This window comes from Hemiscyllium ocellatum, chromosome 5 (assembly GCF_020745735.1).
Source record: "Hemiscyllium ocellatum isolate sHemOce1 chromosome 5, sHemOce1.pat.X.cur, whole genome shotgun sequence".
Lineage (NCBI taxonomy): Eukaryota > Metazoa > Chordata > Chondrichthyes > Orectolobiformes > Hemiscylliidae > Hemiscyllium > Hemiscyllium ocellatum.
In genome coordinates this window covers 61,582,800-61,606,684 of record NC_083405.1, presented here as the reverse complement: position 1 = coordinate 61,606,684, position 23,885 = coordinate 61,582,800, and the positions used below count along the sequence as shown (strand labels likewise).

General features: G+C 39.3%; 1 protein-coding gene across 4 annotated transcripts in view; it reads left to right on the top strand.

Annotated features, from left to right (window-relative positions):
- The window catches only part of sema5a (sema domain, seven thrombospondin repeats (type 1 and type 1-like), transmembrane domain (TM) and short cytoplasmic domain, (semaphorin) 5A), a 236,376-nt gene extending 212,869 nt beyond the window's left edge, over positions 1 to 23,507 (top strand). For all 4 annotated transcript variants that reach the window (XM_060824788.1, XM_060824787.1, XM_060824786.1 and 1 more), the window contains 5 exons: positions 4,478 to 4,648; positions 7,851 to 8,006; positions 17,064 to 17,108; positions 17,210 to 17,421; positions 18,598 to 23,507. In XM_060824788.1, the coding sequence (XP_060680771.1) occupies positions 4,478 to 4,648; positions 7,851 to 8,006; positions 17,064 to 17,108; positions 17,210 to 17,421; positions 18,598 to 18,717 (704 nt within the window). In that variant the 3' untranslated portion in view covers positions 18,718 to 23,507. The remainder of the gene's footprint in view (positions 1 to 4,477; positions 4,649 to 7,850; positions 8,007 to 17,063; positions 17,109 to 17,209; positions 17,422 to 18,597) is intronic.
- The last annotated feature ends 378 nt before the right edge of the window (positions 23,508 to 23,885 follow it).

Below are 23,885 nucleotides of genomic sequence, written 5' to 3'. Positions count from 1 at the left end.
TATCCAATCAGGTAGCACTGGCTGACGATATAAACAAGAGTGTCAGGGTGTCTGCTCACCAGTAGACCTGGCTGTGAGGGAGCTGGATCAGTGCCAAGGACTCCGCACATGTAAATAAAGGGTGACTTGGTGACAGGATACTGGCCTCTGTGGAGTTATTTCGGTACTGGTCACTTTACTTCAACAAGTTTCAACGGCAGCTGTTTGGTGACCAATCTTCTATAAAAACAATTAAAAGGAAACTATCGTACCCAATTTCATAAAGTACTTTATGTAAGAGAGGAAATTACTTATTTCTTAATAGTTTGATTGATGATTGAGGCTCCTGATCTCCCTCAAGTTAAAATAGTCCATTAGATAATTTTAAAGTCTTACCTAAAATTCAAGAATGTGTGCCTAATCAATTAAGCCTATTTATAAAAGAAATTTATCATTACAGTATGTCCGCCAGTGACAAATTTCAAACAGTGTGTAATAAGGTGGTCTCTGTTTCCACTTCTGGGGATAGGATGGCCATCAATATCCACTACAAACCCACTAACTCCCTCAGTTACCTGGACTAAAAATCCTCACATCCTGCTTCGTGTGAAGAGTCCATTCCATTTTCCTAATTCCTCCACCTCCATCGCATCTGTTCCGATGATGCCAGCTTCTACAAAGGACCGTCTGACATGTTCAGCATCTTCCTCAACCAAATATTCCCCACCACCATGATTGATAGGGCCCTCAGGCATGTCAACCCATCTGGTCCACTTCAGCCCTCACCCTTTCTCTTTCCTCCCACAACAATGATACGATCCCCCGTGCCTCGCTTACCACCCCACCAGCATCCACAACCAAAGGATCATTAACTACCATTTCCAATACGTCCAGTGGAATGCCACCACCAGACACATGTTTCCATCTCCTGCCTCGTCAGCATTCTTCAGGGCCATTCCCTCTGGGACACCTTGCTTCATTCCTTCTCAGTTTCCAATATCTCCCACACTCCCACAGTGCCTTCCCTTGAAATCGCAGTCAGTACAACACCTGCCTGTTTACTTTCTCCCTCCTCACCGTGGGTGGCACGGTGGCACAGTGGTTAGCACTACTGCCTCACAGCACCAGAGACCCGGGTTCAATTCCCACCTCAGGTGACTGTCTGTGTGGAGTTTGCACGTTCTCCCCGTGTCTGCGTGGGTTTCCTCCGGGTGCTCTGGTTTCCTCCCACGGTCCAAAGATGTAAATTGGCCATGCTAAATTGCCCGTAGTGTTATAGCCCGTAATGTAGGGGTATGGGTGGGTTGCGCGTCGGTGTGGACTTGTTGGGCTGAAGGGCCTGTTTCCACACTGTAAATAATGTAATGTAATCTAATCTGTTCAAGGTTACAGATACATTTTCTAGGTGAAGGAGCAACTTACCTGCATTTCACTCAATCTAGTCAACAATATTCGCTGCTCATAATGTGGTCTATTCTATACTGGGGGATGAAACATTGACTGGATGACCACTTTACAGAACAGCTATGTTCTGTCTGCAGAAATAACTTCTATACACCATTGTGTTCCCTGGCCAACATCTCTGTCTCAGGCTTGCTATTTTGTCCAGCGGTTGCTGGTAGAACAGAATCTCATTTTCCACTTTCCATCTCCTTGCCTGCAGCCTTCAGGACTCAATTATAGAGTTCAATAATGTTAGGGCCTTACCACCTTCTCCCATGACCTTGCTCCAACCCACACACCAGGCCTTGTCATCATATGTGCTGCTACCACAACCAACCCATTGTCAGCCACTATTGGTCCCAATTAGCAGCTATTCTTTCTCCCATATGGACCTTTATCTAGTCCTTTGGTCTGCCCAACTGTTGTTCTCTCTTTGTTGCTCCCTGGTATCCATCTCCACCCATCATTTATTCTTCCCTTCTTCCCCTTTCAGTGGTTAAGTGGTTAGCATTGCTACCTCAGGGACCTGGGTTCAATTCCTGCCCTGGGCTATTGTCTGTGTGGAGTTTGCACATTCTCCCTGTGTCTGTGTGGGTTTACTCTGGGTACTCCAGTTTCCTCCCCCAGTCCAAAGATGTTCAGATCAGGTGAAGTGCCCATAGCGTTAGGTCTATTAATCCAGGGTAAATGTAAGGTAATAGGTTAGGGGGATGGGTTATTCTTTAGAGTGTTGGTGTGGACTTGTTGGGCCGAATGGCCTGTTTCCACACTGTTGGGAATCTAATCAACCTTTTCCTTACTACAATCAGTTCTGAGGAAGGGTCACTGGACCTGAAATGTTAACTCTGCTTTCTGTTCACATTCTGCCAGACCTGAGTTTTCCCAACAATTTCTGTTTGTGTTTTGGAACTTAGTGGGTGTCTGTGACAGCACTGAAAGATGAAAACAGTCCCTAATCATTTTTTTAATAGTAAGACACTGAAACAGAATGGAACACAATTAATTATAATCTGAAGTTTAACTTCAGACTGACATGATCTGTAATCCTGAGGTCTATCATTGGGCGCCCTTCGGAGTTGTGCATGTTTAGCACGATCTCTTCGATCAACACAAGTTACATTAAAGTTTGAGTAAACTGGCTCCCAGATGTCACTTAGTCCTCAGTTTTTGTTTATATTGCTGCTTTATTTATTCTGTTGAGTCAAACTATTCTGAATCTGCCAGGAAATATCAAAAAATAAACTTAGAAATCAACTCAAAGTCTATATGAATAATTGAAAATTTATCAGTAACTTAAGGGGAAAAAAAATTGAATGATTTTGTGTCATAGCTTCAAAGTTAGTGAGGGTGGTTAATGTTTGAGGAAATAAAAAGTCTTCAGAATGAATAGTGTGTAGTCTGACATTGCATCATAGATTGGTAAGGAAGGATTCAGTGTAGGGTATCTGATTTACATATGTGTACAGATGGGTGCTTTGTTTAGATGCCAATTATTTTGGTATTCGGGATGAACCAATTATAACAATTTATTTTTGGAAAGTTTCTACATGTCCACTAGCAAGAATGAGTCATTTTCCAGATTTGCTGAGACAAACAAAACATCTCTCTCCCACTTTATAAGATGCCTTTATCTTTCCAATTCTCATCCTTTGTTGAGCATTTTTGCTGCTTTTAAATTTTTGTTGTTGTGGTGTAACCCTTGCCTGCCTCCCTGAATGCCTGCTAATATTAAAAAACCAATTATGCTTTGTTTATATCATGGAGTTCCTTCTACCATGTGCTAAACTGCCGGAACATTGTGTTTTGTCCTGTTTATATTGTGGAATGAATTTCAGAGTACTCGTGGCATACGGTTTTTCAGATGCTGTAATCACAGATTTAAAGTAAATTAGACTTGGGTTTGTGCAGTTGTGATTTTAGATTTTTTTTGAGGAACTGAACCCTTGTGATGTTGGCAAAGTAAAGTTACCATAGTCTTACTAGATCATGGAGCTGCTCTTTCATTAGGGAGGGATGACTGATAGGGGTTTTAACCTGAACGTGAGGGGAGAGATTGAGAAGGAGAGTCCTTTTTGCTAACCTTAGCTGATGTGGGAACTGAACTTACACAGTTGGCTTTTTCTCTGCATCACAAATCAGCCATCCACCTAACTGAATTAACCAATTCCTATGTTGGAGAAGGATCTTTGCAGGTACTACAGGTGTATAAAGACACCTGAGAAATTTAGGCCTCCAGGTCTGTTTCCTTTTTGATAGCCTATGATGGTTTCCTGTCGTCATTTAACATTTGCTTCTGTAGCAAATGGTGATATCACTTCAGAATTGATTTGCCATGTGTTGGAAGACATTAGTTCTGCTGCATTTATATTACAAGCAGTATCAGCCTAGTGCTAGCAGCAGAACTTCTCCATAATATAAAAATATCCCTTTTAGGGACACATGCTTTGGTTAGGGTTAAAGGTATCTTTTTAGAGTGGCAAACTAGTTTAAGTTAGTTTAAATGTGGGCATGTAGGTATCGCATTATAGCAGTAATGTTACTGGGCTGGTAATCAAAAGGTCTGGGCAAATATTCTGAGACAAAGTTCAAATCCCACTAAGACAGCTGGAGGATTTAAATTAATTAAATAAAGTCTGGGATAAAAATTTAGGAATGTTGATCATAATGCTACTGGATCATCGTAAAAATCTAATTGGTTCACCAATATCCTTGAGGGAAGTCTGTATTCCTGGCCTGTTTATAGGACTTTAGACCACAGTAATGTCATTGACTCTTAACTGTTCATTGAAATAAGCTGGCAAGCTATTCAATTGCAATCAGGAAGGTGGCTCATCATAATTTCCTCAAGGACAGTTAGGATTGAGTAAAATAACTGTGAATGAATTAACTATATATGTAAATTGCACCAACCAGATAACTTCACTTTGAGCTTTTGAATATTTTGCTTGTGAATTGAAGATTAGAGAAAGCATTAACCCAGCTGGATATGTAAAATCAATGCAGCAGAAACCTTTTGAAAAAGGCCTGGTAATTTATTATCTGTTCTCCTTTTTAGAGGATGGTGGTTGGTCCTGTTGGTCTTCCTGGTCGAAATGCTCTGTTACATGTGGGGGTGGACATTACATGAGGACACGCTCCTGCAACAATCCTCCACCTGCCTATGGAGGAGACATCTGTCTGGGTCTTCATACTGAAGAAGCATTGTGCAACACACATGCCTGTCCAGGTATGGAGGACAGAATTTGGACTTTAACAGAAATAAATGCATACATTAAGCGCTCAGTTTAGAATTAAAATTCCCTTGCATTTATTTGCTCTTAATTCATTTGCAAAAAAAAGTGCTCCTAGCAAATTTCTAATAATGCTTATCATGAGACTCATTTCGATAAACTTGGCAAGTTTAGCTCATAGCTTGCTTATTTCTGTGTTTCTCCTGTAGCGAGGAGGAATACTAAATTATATTCTTGTTAAGTGTTAATTTTCAATACCAGTGAAAAACCTTCTAACAGCAGCTTTCTTTAATCTGCTTAATCATCGGCTAAAACTAACCAGCTTCTTAATTCTTTATAATTGTTGATATGTGATTGGTTTTAAAAACATAATGACAGATCATTAAGTACATTACTTGGTCACAGTGTTTGCTATAGTAAGAATAGTATTGAATTATAATGACTAGAAAATGTAAGATAGTATTCTAGTTATAGTACTTAGCCTGATGACTCTCAAATTGACCAGAATATAAATAGGACATTAGTTGCCATGACTTAAATTAGTTTCAGTTAGAAAACAAGCAACTAGGAAGGAGAGTGGAAACCTGTGGCTGGTCAATTTGACTGAAGCGATCCGATTAGAGTAGTGAATTCACTGCTAGAGATGTGTTGAATAGAGGACTGAGTTGGGTGACCAGGGTTTCTTAGTTTTTTCTAAAAATCTAATTCTGTTTATATTTCATATTTAATGTTAACTGTAATTTAACGTTTAAATTCTCAATGGAATCAGAGTTACGCATGTGTACGCAAGTTCTTTACTTGAGAAAATTCAAGAAACCACCTTAACCTGTTTTCCCTGTACCTAGGATTGAATTTTAGTTTTGGTGTGAATAAACAGAGGCATCTCAGTGCAACTTAGCCCTGAGTGTGACTTACTGAGAATTTTGTGAGTAAGCAAGTTAGGGGAAGGAGATAATCTTTTCTTTAACCTTTTCTTCCTGTAGGAATTGGCTCTTATGCTACTACAACAGAAGAAGCTAGCTGGTTGGTCAGTATATAGTTAAGGTCTAGTCTATTCCTAAGGTTTAAAATACTGCAAAAACTGCCAGTAAGATTAACAAAATATAGAAAAAGTGAATTATCTAATTGAATGAGATAATTAGTTAATTAAAATATAACAAAAACAAAAGGATAGGAGATGTATCATTCCTCTAAAACCTGTGGGATCTCCTGGAAGGCGGTGTGACTGAGGACAAACACATTTGCAGTATCTGCAGCTCAACCAGCTTTGGCTCAGACTTTGAGCTGGAGGCTGAACTATCGACACTGCAGTACATCAGGGAAGGGAGGAGAGTTATCTGAACACTTTCATCCAGGAAATGGTCACATCCCTTAGGATAGGGTCCTATCCTAAATTGGAAAATTTGCTGAAGACACAAAGATAGATAGGCAGGTGATTTGTGAGGAGGACATAAGGATATACAGAGGAACCTCGATTACCTGAAGGACACGGGTGGGGAGTGTTTCATTCGGATAATCGAATGCCGGATAGCATAGTTTAGCCAAGCATCGGGACCTTGCGATTTTGCTGGATGATCCGAAATTTGGATAATCGAATGCCGGTAATCAAGGTTCCTTTGCAGATTGGTTAAGTGAGTGGACAAAGAACTGGAAAGTAGAGTATAATGTGGGAAAAAAAACGAAATACTCCAGTTTGGCAGAAAGAATAAAATAGAATCATATTGTATCTATATTAGTTATCATATTATGTATTTCATAGGCCAAACCCCTCAACTTGTCCTCATTTACCTACTATTAAGTGTTTACTCCTTCTCTGGACTACCTCCAATATGATTTTTCCTTAACTAATAGGCTAAACACTGCTCACAATATTCCAGCTGTGGCCTGACTGGTGCTTTGTTTAGTTTTAGGAAAACATCCCTACTTTAATTCTCCATTCCCCTTGTAATAAAAGCCAACATTCCATTTCCCTTTTGTATTGCCTGTTCAATTTGGATGCTGGATTCTTGTGATTCATGCAAGAGGAATCTCATAGCTCTTTGTTCTGTAGCTTTCTGCAGTCTTTCTCCACTTAAGTTGTCTCTAGTTCCTATTCTTCCTGCCAAAATGCATAACTTCACATTTTCCCATGTTATATTTAATCTGATAAACTTTTCCCTACTGATTTAACCCGTATCTTTCTGCAACCTCTTTGTGTCAACCTCACCTTCCCACCTATTTTTATGTCATCTGAAAACTGGGCTATAGCATATACAATCTCCTCATTCAAATCAGTAATATATATTGTAAATAATTCTAGTACCAGCACTAACCCTTGTGGAATTTCACTAGTTAAGGCTCGCCATTCTGAAAATGCATCCCGTTATCCTAACTCTCTGTCTTCTGTTCATTAGTCAATCCTCTATTCATATTAATATACTACCTCCAGCACCATGGCTGTTATTAAGCAGCCTAATGTATGATATCTTATCAAACACTTCTGAAAATCCAAATGTATTATATCCGCTGCATCTCTTTAGCCAGCTTGTTACTATCTCAAAGAATTCTAATAAATTTGTCAGGCAAGATTTCCTCTTCATGAAACCATGATGACTGTGTTTAATCGTGTCCAGTGGTCTTTAAAGGGATCATCTTTTACAATATTTTAATTTGGAGTTCTTTTCCTTAAAAAAGCAGATTCAAAAATATGGAAGCCAAGTCTGAATATTTTTAAGTCAGAAGTAAATAGATTCTTTTTAAGTGGGCAAAATGTTAAGTTTCTGAAGAAGGGTCACTGGCAGTGGAACATTAATTTTGTTTCTGTTACCACTGATGCTGCCAAACCTGTTGATTTTCGTCAGCAATTACTGCTTTGATTGAAACATTAAGGTGTTTAAGCAGGAATATGGAGTTGTCAGATCAACCATGATCATAGTGAATGGCAGAGTAGGCTTTGAGCTGCTGATTGACTTATTACTGCTCCAAATTCATACATTCATCTGTATTATTTCAATTCCTATTCTTGCTTGTGAAAGCATAACCCTAAACCTATCTTAAGTCTTTTCCACTTTGTTCAGTCATAAAAAGGCGGGATACCTGAAGATGCTTGAAGACAAAGGTTTCACAACTTCAATACTCAAATTATGATTAATTATTGTACTCTTGAAGACATTGTGTTCATCCTGAGAGAGTGCTGACAATTTTTATTTTTTAATACAGATAATTGGTCAGAGTGGTCCGTGTGGTCAGAATGTGAGGTCTCAGGTTCACAGCATCGCACTCGTCACTGTAAAATCTTATTTCCTGTTGGTTACCAGTGCTCTGAGAATAGCAGTGAGAGCCGAACCTGTATCTTTGATAACAACTTCATTCCTGGTATGTATTCTCACTGAATAGAACTGATTAGGGTTTACTGCAGACACAGCTCATAAATATTTTGCGATGCCTTCTCTGTTAATGTTGAATGATGGTCTCATTCTGAACTGTCTAAAATTTGAGAGGTGAAATTCAACTTTGGCAAGTATACAAAACAGACCATCTCCTCCTTTGCATTTATACTCACTCAATTTTCCTTTACACCAAAGTCTGTGTACTACTTCAGAATATGCAACCAGCAGATATTCTGATTACTTTAATTTTCAGAACCCAATTCACTTCCATTCACACCCAAAATCATGAAATGAAAACCTGAACATCGGGAAGTTTTTTTCAAGAATTAGGTTTTCAAAGCTGAACTTTCCCTGGCTGTAATCTCCTCACATGAGATTGAAAATTCAATGCTTAGTTTTTGCACTCTAATTTCCATAACATTTGCTCCTCTGTAGCTTTTCTAGTAGTTGATATGTAATGACAGTCCTCTTGTTTCTTAGGTCTAGTTGTATTACTTTTGTCTGGACCTTTTGCTGTTGTAGGCTGATAGTCTGGTGATCATTAGTCCAGGCCTTTGAATTACTCTTTCAGTAGTATACAAAGCTCCAAAGAGACACAATCAATAGTGTTTGTCTGGTGAAAATTTCCTGCAGTTCAAATTACACTATACAATCCAATTGCTTATTAGTCTGAACCTTCAGGCAGCATATTAGTATTACGAATGATATCATCTCCAACAATGCAACCCTACCACAGTTCTGCACTAGATTGTTAGCTGACATTGCAGAGGTAATTTTCAAATTCTATGTTGATAACTTGAAACATGCATTGGGTATTAACACTGAAGCTTTCAAATGGTTTTGACCAAATGGTTAGAAAAATTATGTGCAAATTGGTTGAAAATTTTGGGTGAATGTATCAGATCAGAATACACAATTATCTCTTATGTGTGCTGAACTCAGGTGGTCTGTTTTGAATCAGAAGTCTTAGTCAAGTTTATACATTCCATATTGGCACAATGGTGGTAAAAAAATCAATTTTAAGCTTCTATTATCTGACTGGATTATCTGAGATTTCAATGGACTGAAAAGGATTTTTAAAATGAAAAAATACTGACTTCAAATGGTCGCAGCGTCAACCTGACCAGATTGAGACAAGCTCGTGAAAACCAACGTGAGATAAACAAAGCCAGTCTGAGAGAAAATTAACATTTTATCAATAAGTACTGAAACTCAGTCAGGCATGAAGAACTTCTAGTTTTGATTTATTTCTCTCTTGAAGTTCTGGCTGATGGGACAGGTCAAATGAATGAAGCAGCTGCTGGGGAACATATCAAGAACATTGGTCACAAAGTATCATAAAGAAGTGAAGATGGTTCAGATATAGACACAGTCAAGGTATATTCAGAATAGGAAAAACATAAAGCAATCAAAGCCAGAGTTAGGACTGTGACTAAGGTGAAAGCATAAAAGCAGTGTATGAGGAGTGCTTAACATGAGGCTGTAGTACAAGTACAAACCAGACTGAATGGAGAAAATTCAGCGGGAAAGGGAAAAAAGAGAGGAGCAAAGAGAGAGTATATGAAGAGAGCGAACATAATGTTTCAGGTCGGTGTTAACCCATGAACTCTGGTCAAGTCAGCGTTGATAATGATAGCTCTGATTCTCTCCACGGTTACTGCCTGTTTTGAGAAGTACTTCTAGCATGATCTGTTTTTATTCCTTGCCAACGATGCCTGAAGGTATCATTAACACATGCTGAAATGTTCACTGAGTGGGAACACCACCACCATCTTCTCAAGAGAACTAGGGATGGGCATGAAAGGTCAGTGGAATAATTATCACAAATATCTATGGACACAGCCTTAGAATTAGAGGGGGTAAATTCAGAACAGAAATGCGGAGACATTTCCTCAGCCAGAGAGTGGTGAGCCTGTGGAATTCATTGCCGCAGAGTGCAATGGAGACCGGGACGCTAAATGTCTTCAGGGCAGAAGTTGATAAATTCTTGATGTCACAAGGAATTAAGGGGCTACAGGGAGAATACGGGTAAGTGGAGTTGAAATGCCCATCAGCCATGATTGAATGGCGGAGTGGACTCAATGGGCCGAATGGCCTTACTTCCACTCCTATGTCTTATGGTCTTATTCAATGAATTACCCAAAACACTTTTTCAATGAATTAAGTTTGGCATTTAATGCTCTTGCTCTTTACTTCAACCTGAAAACAATTTTTTAAAAAAGCAAGTTGTTAAAATTTGGTATTTAACCAAATCTGAGTAAAGAATAGTTCTGGTCCACAGCAAAGCCTTATCCTAAGACCCACCCATCTGTTGCTACTATGGTGCTGAATTCTTGATTATAGCCATGATATGGTGGAGAGAAGTTGAGAAATAGCTGGGTATCACTTCAGACAAGAAATTTAGACTTCCTATTAAAATAATTTGTGGTTACTTTAAGAGCAAAGTTCAGAAATGCTTACCTGTGTACTGTACTACAAGCAAACAATCATGTGGTATGCACAAATACACATTTTGTTGTGTGGGTAATTTTACTGCAGATATGGAATACAGAAGAAAATGTGTTGCTGGTCAAAGCACAGCAGGCCAGGCAGCATCTCAGGAATAGGGAATTCGACGTTTCGAGCATAAGCCCTTCATCAGGAATGAGGGAGAGTAGCCAAGCAGGCTAAGATAAAAGGTAGGGAGGAGGGACTTGGGGGAGGGGCGATGGAGGTGGGATAGGTGGAAGGAGGTCAAGGTGAGGGTGATAGGCTGGAGTGGGGTGGGGGCGGAGAGGTCAGGAAGGAGATTGCAGGTTAGGAGGGCGGTGCTGAGTTGAGGGAACCGACTGAGACAAGGTGGGGGGAGGGGAAATGAGGAAACTGGAGAAATCTGAATTCATACCTTGTGGTTGGAGGGTTCCTAGGTGGAAGATGAGGCGCTCCTCCTCCAGCCGTCGTGTTGTTATGTTCTGCCGGTGGAGGAGTCCAAGGACCTGCATGTCCTCGGTGGAGTGGGAGGGAGAGTTAAAGTGTTGAGCCACGGGGTGGTTGGGTTGGTTGGTCCGGGCAGCCCAGAGGTGTTCTCTGAAGCGTTCCGCAAGTAAGCGGCCTGTCTCCCCAATATAGAGGAGGCCACATCGGGTGCAGCGGATGCAATAGATGATGTGTGTGGAGGTACAGGTGAACTTGTGGCGGATATGGAAGGATCCCTTGGGGCCTTGGAGGGAAGTGAGTGTGGAGGTGTGGGCGCAAGTTTTACATTTCCTGCGGTCGCAGGGGAAAGTGCCGGGGTGGAGGTTGGGTTGGTGGGGGGTGTGGATCTGACGAGGGAGTCACGAAGGGAGTGGTCCTTGCGGAATGCTGATAGGGGAGGGGAGGGAAATATATCCTTGGTGGTGGGGTCCGTTTGGAGGTGGCGGAAATGACGGCGGATGATACGTTGTATGCAGAGGTTGGTGGGGTGGTAGGTGAGAACCAGTGGGGTTCTGTCTTGGTGGCGGTTGGAGGAGCGGGGCTCAAGGGCGGAGGAGTGGGAAGTGGAGGAGATGCGGTGGAGGGCATCGTCGATCACGTCTGGGGGGAATCTGCGGTCCTTGAAGAAGGAGGCCATCTGGGCTGTGCGGTGTTGGAACTGGTCCTCCTGGGAGCAGATGCGGCGGAGACGAAGGAATTGGGAATATGGGATGGAGTTTTTGCAGGGGGCAGGGTGGGAGGAGGTGTAGTCCAGGTAGCTGTGGGAGTCAGTCGGTTTATAGTAGATGTCTGTGTTGAGTCGGTCGCCCGAGATAGAGATGGAAAGGTCTAGGAAGGGGAGGGAGGAATCTGAGACAGTCCAGGTGAATTTAAGGTCGGGAAGGAAGGTGTTGGTAAAGTTGATGAACTGTTCAACTTCCTCGTGGGAGCACGAGGCAGCGCCGATACAGTCATCAATGTAGCGGAGGAAAAGGTGGTGCCAGTGTAGTTGCGGAAGATGGACTGTTCCACATATCCTACGAAGAGGCAGGCATAGCTGGGGCCCATGCGGGTGCCCATGGCAACTCCTTTAGTTTGGAGGAAGTGGGAGGATTGAAAAGAGAAGTTATTCAGGGTGAGGACCAGTTCAGTCAGTCGAAGGAGGGTGTCAGTGGAAGGGTACTGGTTGGTGCGGCGGGAAAGGAAGAAGCGGAGGGCTTTGAGTCCTTCGTGATGGGGGATGGAGGTGTACAGGGACTGGATGTCCATAGTGAAAATAAGGCGTTGGGGACCGGGGAAGCGAAAATCCTGGAGGAGGTGGAGGGCGTGGGTGGTGTCCCGAACGTAGGTGGGGAGTTCTTGGACTAAAGGGGACAGGACCGTGTCGAGGTATTGGGAGATGAGTTCGGTGGGGCAGGAGCAGGCTGAGACAATGGGTCGGCCGGGGCAGTCAGGTTTGTGGATTTTGGGCAGGAGGTAGAAACGGGCGGTGCGGGGTTGTGGGTCTATGAGGTTGGAGGCAGTGGATGGGAGATCCCCTGAGGTGATGAGGTCCTGGATGGTCTGGGAGATGATGGTTTGGTGGTGGGAGGTGGGGTCGTGGTCAAGGGGCGATAAGAGGAGGCGTCCGCGAGCTGGCGTTTGGCCTCAGCCCGCACCGCCCGTTTCTACCTCCTGCCCAAAATCCACAAACCTGCCTGCCCCGGCCGACCCATTGTCTCAGCCTGCTCCTGAGACAGGCCGCTTACTTGCGGAACGCTTCAGAGAACACCTCTGGGCCGCCCGGACCAACCAACCCAACCACCCAGTGGCTCAACACTTTAACTCTCCCTCCCACTCCACCGAGGACATGCAGGTCCTTGGACTCCTCCACCGGCAGAACATAACAACACGACGGCTGGAGGAGGAGCGCCTCATCTTCCGCCTGGGAACCCTCCAACCACAAGGTATGAATTCAGATTTCTCCAGTTTCCTCATTTCCCCTCCCCCCACCTTGTCTCAGTCGGTTCCCTCAACTCAGCACCGCCCTCCTAACCTGCAAACTCCTTCCTGACCTCTCCGCCCCCACCCCACTCCGGCCTATCACCCTCGCCTTGACCTCCTTCCACCTATCCCACCTCCATCGCCCCTCCCCCAAGTCCCTCCTCCCTACCTTTTATCTTAGCCTGCTTGGCTACTCTCTCTCATTCCTGATGAAGGGCTTATGCTCGAAACGTCGAATTCCCTATTCCTGAGATGCTGCCTGGCCTGCTGTGCTTTGACCAGCAACACATTTTCAGCTGTGATCTCCAGCATCTGCAGACCTCATTTTTTACTTAATGGAATACAGAAATCAGGATTCACAGATATAAGGATTGAAGTGGTTCGTTATTAGCCAATATGGAAACCAAGAATTCTTTTTTTATATTTCACTTAAACTAGTAGATGGCATTTAATTTGAAATCCAGAGGACAATGTAAAGGAAGAATGAAGAAATAAGAAAAATTCTGCAGCTACACAGAAAGAGGAAACAGCATCAGGCATCCAATCACCTGTTCCATTTATCTACATACAATAATATCATCTTCAGTTAAATCTGGCAATCTATCCACACAAGTGCAAATGAGAACACTAGCAGAGTAGAGATATCTCAATAATATTGGAGCAAATTTACTGGAGATGCTGAAATCTGTACTGAAAACAAAATGCTGGAAAACACAGTGGTCAGGCAGCACCCTTGGAGAGAGACCATAAGACATAGGTGAAGAAATTAGGCCTTTCAGCCATTCGAGTTTGCTCTGCCATTCAGTCATGGCCAATTAGTTTCTCAACAGCATTCTCCCACTTTATCCCTGTAACCCTTGATCCCATTGATACTCAAGAACCTATCTATCTTAGCCTTAAATATACTCAATGACCTAGCCTCCACAACCTTCTGTGGCAATGAATTCCATAGATTCACCACTCTCTTACAGAAGAAGTTGCTATTATCTCAGTTCTGTGAGGTCTTCTCTTTACTCTAACACTGTGCCTTTGGGTACTCGTCTGTCTTGCTAATGGAAATATCTTCCCAACATCCACTCTGTCTGGGCCATTCAGTATTCTGTAAGTTTCAATTAAATCCCTCCTCATTCTGCTAAACTCCACCAAGTATGGACGCAGAATCCTCAAATGAGTCTAATATGTTAAGCGTTTCATTCCTGAGACCATTCTTGTGAACCTCCACAACCCATTGTAGGCCCAATACATCCTTCCTGAGATATGGGGCTCAAAATTGTACACATATACTCTAAATGTGGTCTTACCAGAGCCTTATAGAGCTTCAAAAGTACACCCCTGCTTTTGTATTCAAGTCCTCTCAAAATACATGCCATCATTGCATTTACCTTCCTAACTACTGACTCAACCTGCAAGCTTATCCAGAGAGAGTGCTGGACTAAAACTCCCAAGTCTCTTTGCACTTCAGACTTTAGAATTTTCTCCCCTTTTAGAAAATAGATCATGCTTCTATTCTTCTTACCAAAGGGCACAACCTCACACTTTCCCACATTGTACTCCATCTGCCACTTCTTTGCCCACTCTCCTAACGTTTCCAAATCCTTCTGCAGCTTCCCCACCTCCTCAATACTTCCTCTCCCTTTATCTATCTTTGTATTGTCTGCAAACTTAGCCAGAATTCTCTCAGTTTTTTCATCTCGATCATTAATGTATAAAGTAAAAAGTTGTGGTCCTAACACTGAGCCTTGTAGAACACCACTTGTCAGAGCTAATTAATAGTTCAAATCCAGATGACTCTTCATCACTGCCTTTATTCCTGATGAAGGGTTTTTGCCCGAAACGTCGATTTCGCTGCACTTTGGATGCTGCCTGAACTGCTGTGCTCTTCCAGCATCACTAATCCAGAATCTGGTTTCCAGCATCTGCAGTCATTGTTTTTACCATCAGAGCTCTGTGACCCGCTGTGATTTTGAGAATTTTTCATTTTCATATCTCTGTTAATGTTGAATTAACTACATAGTAATCATTAAAATCAATACTCTCAAGTGACTGCAGTCTAATCCACGTCAGTTCAAACCCGACACAAATACATTTCTAGTGTAAATATCTCTTTACTTGGCTCAGGTTAATTGTAACTTGGCAAACTCTGATTCAACCAACCTGGTTATGAACAATTGTTTTGCTATTTCAGTGAATTACAACTCATAACTCCGCTGTACTCAGTAATCTTTATTTGTAACCACATACCAACAAATTAATTCATGATGACAAAATAAATCAAGTTTCATACAGTCATGGAACACCTGTTCTGCAAAGAAGGATATGCATTGCTAGTTATACTTTTTTTTCTGGTGCAACTCTTTAAAAACAAAAACAAATTATTAGTAAATGTGCATTAGAGAATGAAAACCATAAAATAACGTTTACTTAATGTTAGCTTCCTGGTCTAGTTTTATTTTCTTGGCAGCTTTACCACTGATTTGCTCCCTTCCCAACTGTGTTCATTTCTTGTTGGGATATGATGTTATATTCACAAACCACATCTAAATGACTACTGTTGATGTGTGCACCTTCTCAGTTAGCACTGCCACCAGATTGTTTGAGCAGCCTACCATAGCCAAGCCCAAATTTGTTCTCTCCTAATGTCCTCATATTTAGACCTCAAGATGTAAAAGATCCCAATGCTGTGTTGTGAAAATAATCTGCATGGTTTAAGCAAGAAAATATTTTATGTGAGCATATGTAAGGAAAAGGTTTATCTTTGCTATCCGAGAACTTTCCAGCACCACATTCATAAGTTTGAACCCCATGTTAGCTCGCTATTATCTCAACCTCCAGCCTTGGGTTTGCTAGTTTCCAAGGGTAACTCAACTTCCTTGTCTGAGCTTTAATGAATAACTGTAACAAAGATTATCATGCACATAAATCTTAAATCTACTAATATTAATCTCCCTCATTCCTACTTCAGCAGTATTCAAACAAGACTTTTTTCCCCCCAAAGTTTGCATGGGCCAATAGTTGTGCCATAACCAACATCTATAAAAATAAAATCATGTTATCACAATCTCATTGATGTGTTATGGACCAAACCAGGCATCCTCCAAATATTTTAAGAAATAGCCTAAATCCTAACTTTTTTCTTATTTTAAAGGCAAATGTGACGTGCCATGTTTCAGATGCAATGCAACAGGTCACATTATTCGACATTAAGCAAAACATAGTTTATTTAAACACTACAGTTAAAATGCGACCAAAGAAAGAATATTTTAGGATAACTTAACTCTACTGGAAAATGTAACAAAATAAGGGATACAATAACTATTACTAATTAACAGTTCCAATATAGTCACATCCCATAAACACACCCTTCGGCAAAAAGGCAAATTCAGAAAAACAGCAATCTAGCAGGCTAGGAAGAGAACCTCCAGCTTTTGGCTGAAATCAAGAGAGGGAAAATAGCTTCCATTTCTTCAAGACAACAGCACCTGTTGCTTAAAGCTAAGCCTAAAAACTATGAAAAATCTAGAAATCCTGGTCTGTCTCAGCTGGCCATACCCATCCAGGCTGCTTCTATTGTTCCAACTTAAAAAAAAAATCCAAGGCCTCACAATCTGTTTATTCCATTGGTTTTGGTAAACTACTCAGCACCTCTGCCTTACAACCTTTCTTCAAAAAAAGGACAAAATAACTTATCTTCAACCATCTGTGAGGATGTCACTTTAAGTATTTTGCTGTGAGCAAATTGGTTGCCATGTTTACCCAAGTTACAAGATTGCTACAATTTAGAAGTATTTGATTGGCTGTAAACCATTCTAGAATATCCTAAGATTGTGAAAGGCACTATATTAAGTAAATTCTTTCATTTAAAAAAGTGTCATTGGAGAATGAACAGGAGTGGTGATGTTGCCCAAAAATCCACACTACAATTTTGAATGTTAAGAGCAATGTTTCACCAGCTGCCTATTTGGGATCAGTGGGTTGACATAGGTCAAGGTTTAGGTCTTATGATTCTACGGCTCAATTAAATAAACTTACGAGAGTTGACAATATTTCAAAACATTTTCTTTACTCAAATTTTCAGTAAGCATTTTAATTAACATAAACTTCTTTTTTAAAAAAATTATTCCCTTAGAAGTGCATATTGCTAAGTCCAGCTTGGGTGACAGAAGATGTGGTGGTAAGTGTTGATTCTCTAATCCTGCATTTGATGAAGATTCTTGACTAAGTTCACACTTACTTAATAAGTATTTATTTCCCTGTTTCTGAAATTCTTTGCAGAATTCAACATGTTCCATATGATTGCAGTGGGATTGAGCTGCTCTATCTTAGGCTGTCTTTTAACATTACTTGTATATACCTATTGCCAGCGATATCAACGGCAGTCCCATGATGCTACTGTCATCCATCCAATTTCTGCAGTTCCCCTCAACACGAGCATCACAAATCATGTCAATAAACTTGATAAATATGATTCGGTGGAAGCCATTAAGGTAGGACATTATAACTTTAAGACATAAGTTGAATTTATTACTGTTGTCTCCTATATATATAGTCACATAACTAAACAAGTATAATTAAACAAGTAGACAAGTGCACTCTACTAAAAAGTAGAGTCTGTGAAACTTACCAGCTAATGTCAACATTTTTCTATTAACATGAGGTTAAAAAATAACATAATAACATTAGAATTCCTGGAGCAGGTAGGTTTATCAGAAATTCTTAAGCATGAAAACCACCATGAACAAAATGGGAAAATGCTTGTCTTTCTCCTAATTAACAAACCATATACCAATTGCAACTTGCATTACTAAAGCCATATGCACGTAGATTGGTAGCAATGAAGCAGAAGAGGTGAATTTTTTTTAAACTAAAATATGCATTTCATCCTGATAAGAAAATCATTTATTGGAAATGTTTTGCAAAACTTAACAGCAGCACCGAAAATTCTAATGACGTCTACTGCTTGATTCAACTTCTGCCTAAATTAGTTCTTTATAGTACCATGGCAGTAATTTTTAACTTCACTACCTGGATAGTACTGTGGCAGAACCAATCAGCTTCCTGTTGTCTCACGTTTATGTTAACATGCCATGGAAATGAATGCCTTGAAAGTCAGACAAATTCTAAAATGATGAATGATCTCTCTACTCTGCTACATTATGTTTCAGATGATTGAAGTTGAAAATTCTACTTCCTGTAATTATTGGAGAAATGAAGAGAATTATTTTTAAATACCTGAAACAGATATCAATCTGTTTTACTAGATTACTGTTCAAAGTTTTGATTGGAAGATGCATTAATCAGTTGGTAGTGATGAAAAGATGCAGGGATTATGCAGGCGATAAGATTGATCATAAACAAAGGGATTTTGAAAGAGTCTATGGTCTAGTATGTGTAAGATCAACTCTATGGTAGCAATACATTTGTTGGATCACTTTAGCCATGAACAGATAGTTAGGGCTGGTCCCGAAATTTCATGTGCCTTTATACCTTGAGCAGAGCCACTTGCCTTCCAGATCTGCTTCAGCACCAAGATTGAAAACTGAATTTCTGGTTGTGAACAGTGCAGTCACTTCAAGAGTTAAAGCTGAAACCCCAGGAAGTTTGATATAGTAAATGATATAATATTTATAGATGTATTAATAAGTAATATCTTTATTTTCCAGGCTTTCAACAAAAACAATTTAATCCTTGAGGAACGAAATAAATACTTCAATCCACATCTTCATGCAAAGTCCTTTTCCAATACCTATTTCACAGACTTCAATATGTACGATGACTATTAGATTGGTAAATTGCTCAAAGCAGACTAGTCTACTGATTAAAGATCCCTCTTTTCATTCTGGACTGGAGATGAGGCTGCACTAATAACTACCAACTTTCGTTCCTACCTTTTGCCTGTCTAAAACTTAAACACCAATGACAACACTTGAAAGGATCAAACACAGAAATGGATTTCAGCTAAGTTGGAATTTAGTTGTTCTGTTCTGCTGTGCTAGAACTAAGGACTGTACCTTCTATTAAAGAAGTTTATCTTACAGTGACTAAAGAAACACAAACAGTGCCTGTGGACAGAAGATCGTCATTTAATGAATTTTGTGTGTTTGTGTTTTCACCAGTCCTATTCAATTATATACTAAAGCAATGAGAACATTTGAAAAGTACAACTCAACTCAGATGTAAGTGGTATAGGGCTGGGAATCAAGTCCTAACAAATCGAGTTTCTGAGTGACTTGCAGAGCTGCCCCAATGAGACTGTTGCATTTTATGTTGTATGTGGTCAGGAATATTCAACTGTATTGACTGTCCGTCACTTCGTGCCATTCCAAAGACCCAGCCAACTGCAACTTGTAGAGCAGAATCTGTTTTTTTTTACATTACTTTCAAGATAGTTAGAAGGTAGACCTTAAGTGCATCTGTGTTACTTTTTTTTCTAGGTAATCTCCATTGTCTGTTGTATACTTATTGACCAATTTACCTTTGCTGTTTGAAAATTCAGACAATCATGAAATATTTTCAGTGTGAGATTTACAAAACTGTAAATAATTGACTGAACATATGAATAGTACAAATGATTAACTAGGTATGTTTAGCTCATTAGGCAACTCAATGCCCCACTGTCAACAACATTATTAACAGCAATTTTGAAAAACAATGGCTTTTGCACAGAGCCCATCAGCTGTGAATACTTGCAGTTTTTGCAGGATTTAAACTGTTAATTTATCCTGTTGTTGCTTTGTATGTTGAGTTCCTTTGTTAATTGCAGATTTGAATGGTTTCTCACAACTGAAGTCTTTTGCATATGATATATTACAATAGTTAAACTTATTTTCTGCTTGATTGTTGAGATTCATAAGGCTGCTCTCAGCTGTTTGCTGTTATTTTGCCAAGAGCAGGTTGTAAGATTCAGTTCCTTAAACAAATGAATTACCTGATGTTGAAAGCCACAAGATATCATTTGGCATTCATCATCCACTATCTAGGATATCTGACCATTTGCAAATGTTTGCTTTCTTCTATTAACACTACTTAAAGCATTCACATCACAGTCCCATACATTAGTGCAATTTGTTACATGTTTATTTTAATTGGATTAATAAATGTTTTCAGTAATTCATATGGATATTTTATATGAAAGTATTAGGTAACATGCTGCCAGATATCAAAGTCTAAGCTATTTGTCATAATTTGAAAAGACAAATATCAGCATAATTACAGCAGCAATTGAAACAGGCTGCTGTTTATTTTTCCCACTGTAACAGAAATACATATATGTTATGGCATTTTCCTCCCTCGAAATGCTGCAGTGCAAAAGGGGATAAAATGGGCAATTTCATTACAAGTTCAGACAGTAACATTTCTTGCCCTCCTTCAGCAACAATCCACCAATAAAATTGCATTCTAAAATTAAGAAAAGTCACATCCTAGAATACTAATCTATCTCTAAACTACCTTTTTCTCTTCTGTATGTTGGTTGAGCAGCATGTGAATTTCTAAAATTTATGGTTTTATTTTTCATCAGTCTTTGAATACTTGAAAGTGTAACTGATGGAAGTGTATTTGAAAAAAGTGATCTGCATTGATTGTACTCTTCTGCAACAAATGCAGCTTCAACAATCTATTTTTAGCTTTACTATTGGCATGGTTTATGTAGTGTCATGGTTAAATGGTTTTTTAACATTGAAGTAAATGTTAGAAAGTAGCAGTCCAAGCATGCAGTGGGAGTTGTATTAGAAGTGGCCTCAGACATTAGTGAGACCTATACATTTTTTTAAAGAAAGAAAACTGTGCTGGGAGTGACGACCTCCACACTTTTTCCCAATGTACACCTCAATTCTCATTAAATTTTATTATTAGCACCAGTTTCCAAAATCTATCTGTATGGGCCAAGTGGACCATCTAGCCTTTATACACAGTGCACAGGAACACAATTAACCTGCAAATAGCCTTTAAACAAAAAAACAAGGCAGCAAAGTGTATTTTGTCCAAGATTTGTGAGTTTCAGGGTGATTGGGGGTGGGAGTAAAGGTGTTCTGGAAAAGGTGAAATTTAGGTCAGATGCCAAAAAAATCCTTTTATGCAGAAAGTAGTAAGCAGCTAGTATATGGTTTTAGTAAGAGTGATTGAGACACGGCAAATGGCTGAAAGGTCTTCCTGTTCTGAACCAATCTGTGATGTTGGCATCCTTCAAAGTCCTACATTCTCAGGTTCATTACAGCATCATTCATTACGAGTGAATTAGACATGAGTCAGTAATATTTCTAAACTAAAAGAGGGAATTCAAACCTTTATAAATGCTGAAGTAAACTAGACAAATTAGTTATCTCACTGTGGTGCGTTTTGATGCAGAAGGAAAATTCTAGTTTTGATATTTTTGTGAGACCTAGTTAATACTTTTCAGAATTCTTAAAGGAAAATATTGGCATCAGTGGGAGTAAAATTTATTAACATTTGCTTGCTAAAACATTCCTAGAAATGACATTTCAGAGTTGTGTATTCCTACAATTTCATTAGTATTACTAAGTAAGAAGTTGTTTATTTTTTACTAAAATAAACAGGAGTTTAATTCCCATTAATATGACTAAGAACTTTTAGATGCTAATTTTTCACATTTTAAGATGTATGAAATAGCTTCAGGATAATTTTACATGAACAGCTGTTACAAAAGGCTAAAGATTGTACAGAAGGATGTGATACAAAGGTAACAATAATGTGGATGAAAGTAGGGAGAACATGATTAATTGACTGAGCAAATGTTATTTTTAAAAGTTTTTAATATTCTTTTAAATGTCTATTTAATATTTTAAATTCAGGAAGTTTCTTGTCACCAATCAATTCGATTTTTATCTTAATTTTTACCCCTTATTAAATGTTATCATTAAGTTAACCATTGTAAGTACTATGGTTTCTGTTTTTTGGAGATTTCTTGCTGGGGCAAGTCATCTAATGAGTTGACGCTCATGGAAGCTATTGGTAGGGGTTAGACAGAGGCATTTCTGCTTGAAATGTCACACATATAAATATTTAAATCCATGGATATTGCATGATGTCCTGCTAACCCTTAAGGTGTTGACAATTATTATTGGTGGCTGTATGTGACTAATTTTGAGGCAACTCTTTAATCTATCTTTAATTAGGGCCACAATTAGATTAAATTAATTATCATTTTAATTCCATCAAATGTTATAGCTGCAATTGCCTGAATATATTGGAACAGTGATTTCAGATTTTCTCATGTTCCCACTGAACAGCAGATTTACAATTGCTTTCTAATGTCACACATTTGTCTTGGTTAGAACTCTTGTTATGGATATTTAATTATCTACAAATAAAATGTGCTACATTAGCTGTCCTGTGCTCAGGTTATTATTAGAACTTTAAGTGGAAAATGGTATGTTACTTAGTGGGCTAAGTTAGCTTTCAGCATAGCTGGTAGGAGGAAGCTGATGTCAGTAGAAAGTGAAATTGGACTGGGGTGTCTATTAAGCCATTACTTTGTGATTGACACTGGACGTTTTGCTTTTAGGAGTGACAGCATTAATGTTAAAATATATTGGAGAAAAATCTAACCAGTTTACAGTTTGTGTGGACATAATGAGCATACCAAAAATAACGCTTTTGGTGCCTTTGTTCAGATTGACTGATTTGAAATCATAACAATTACTAGCAGTCTGACTATAAAATTCTAAATACCGGTAAATACCATAGCATCAAAAGAATGCTAATGTCGTGTTGAAATCACATTTTCAAAAGAAAAATGATCAGAATCCAAAGCTTTTGTTCCAAAAGTCATAGTTTTCAATTTCAAGCATTCTGTTTCTCAAATGTCATATGAGCTATCATTTTCTTTCACAGTTCAGAAACAAAGCCACTAGTGAACAGACAATGCACTGAAATTAGAACAGATCTTCGAAGAAAAAGATTAGAGCAAAAGCAACAAGAAGTTCATATGAAAGGGCGCAGTGCTGTTTTTCAGATGTAATATTCCAATATAAAAACTCCCTACTCTAGATTGGTTTCTGTGGGCAGCCTAGCAGTTGCAACAATTGAGCATCAGGTGACAGTATTCATAAAGGTTATTTTAGAATCGTAATAATGATGTTTGTTTTTAGCTTGATTTCTCGTATGTGGGTAAAGTTTGCTAACTCAGTGCCAGAATACTGAATCAGGCAGTGTGGAGTGGCCAAATCCAACTCTTGAGTGATGATTCTAGATAAAACCCTCTGCTGCAGATGTACTCTCCAACTATGGCACTGACAACTCACCTTCCCAGCTAAGCAAGGAAATTCATTAATGGTTAAAGCAGCAGAGACCCAACAGGTAGCTGTGGGAAGGAATTGAGTAAGGAAATAGTTTTTCCCCTGAATAGATACCATGAGAGCTATATTTAAAGAACTTTGCGTGACTGGAAAATTTTGCTGAAAAATGGTAAATACACTGTCCATCGAGTGTGATTTGTGTACAATGTAATATGTATTCAGTGTTTTTCAGCAGGTCCTCATAATGTAAAATAATTGTATTATATTTTTGTACTTTAGCTCAGTGTAAATAATCTGTTTCTTCAACAAAAAACATTTGTGACCATCAGAAATAAAGTGTTTGTAAATATATATCATTGTCTCATGAGCAAGAAGCAGACAAATGTGAAAGAAATGAAATGTGGACGTCAAAGGACAACAGTGCTGAAAACAAAAGATGTGCTGATGGTCTAAAACACAAAAACAGAAATTCAGAAAAGCTCTGAAGAAGGGTCGCTGAATTTGAAATGTTAACTCTGTTTTCTTTCCACAGATACTGCCAGATCTGCTGAGTTTCTCCAGTAATTTCTGTTTTTGAATGCTAGCTACCTAACAATACTCTAGAATTTTGAATAATTTTCTATACTTTTTCAAGTAAAGGTACATGTAGAAAATTCTTAACAAAATGCTGATGACAGCAAAAGTGTGAACACGCA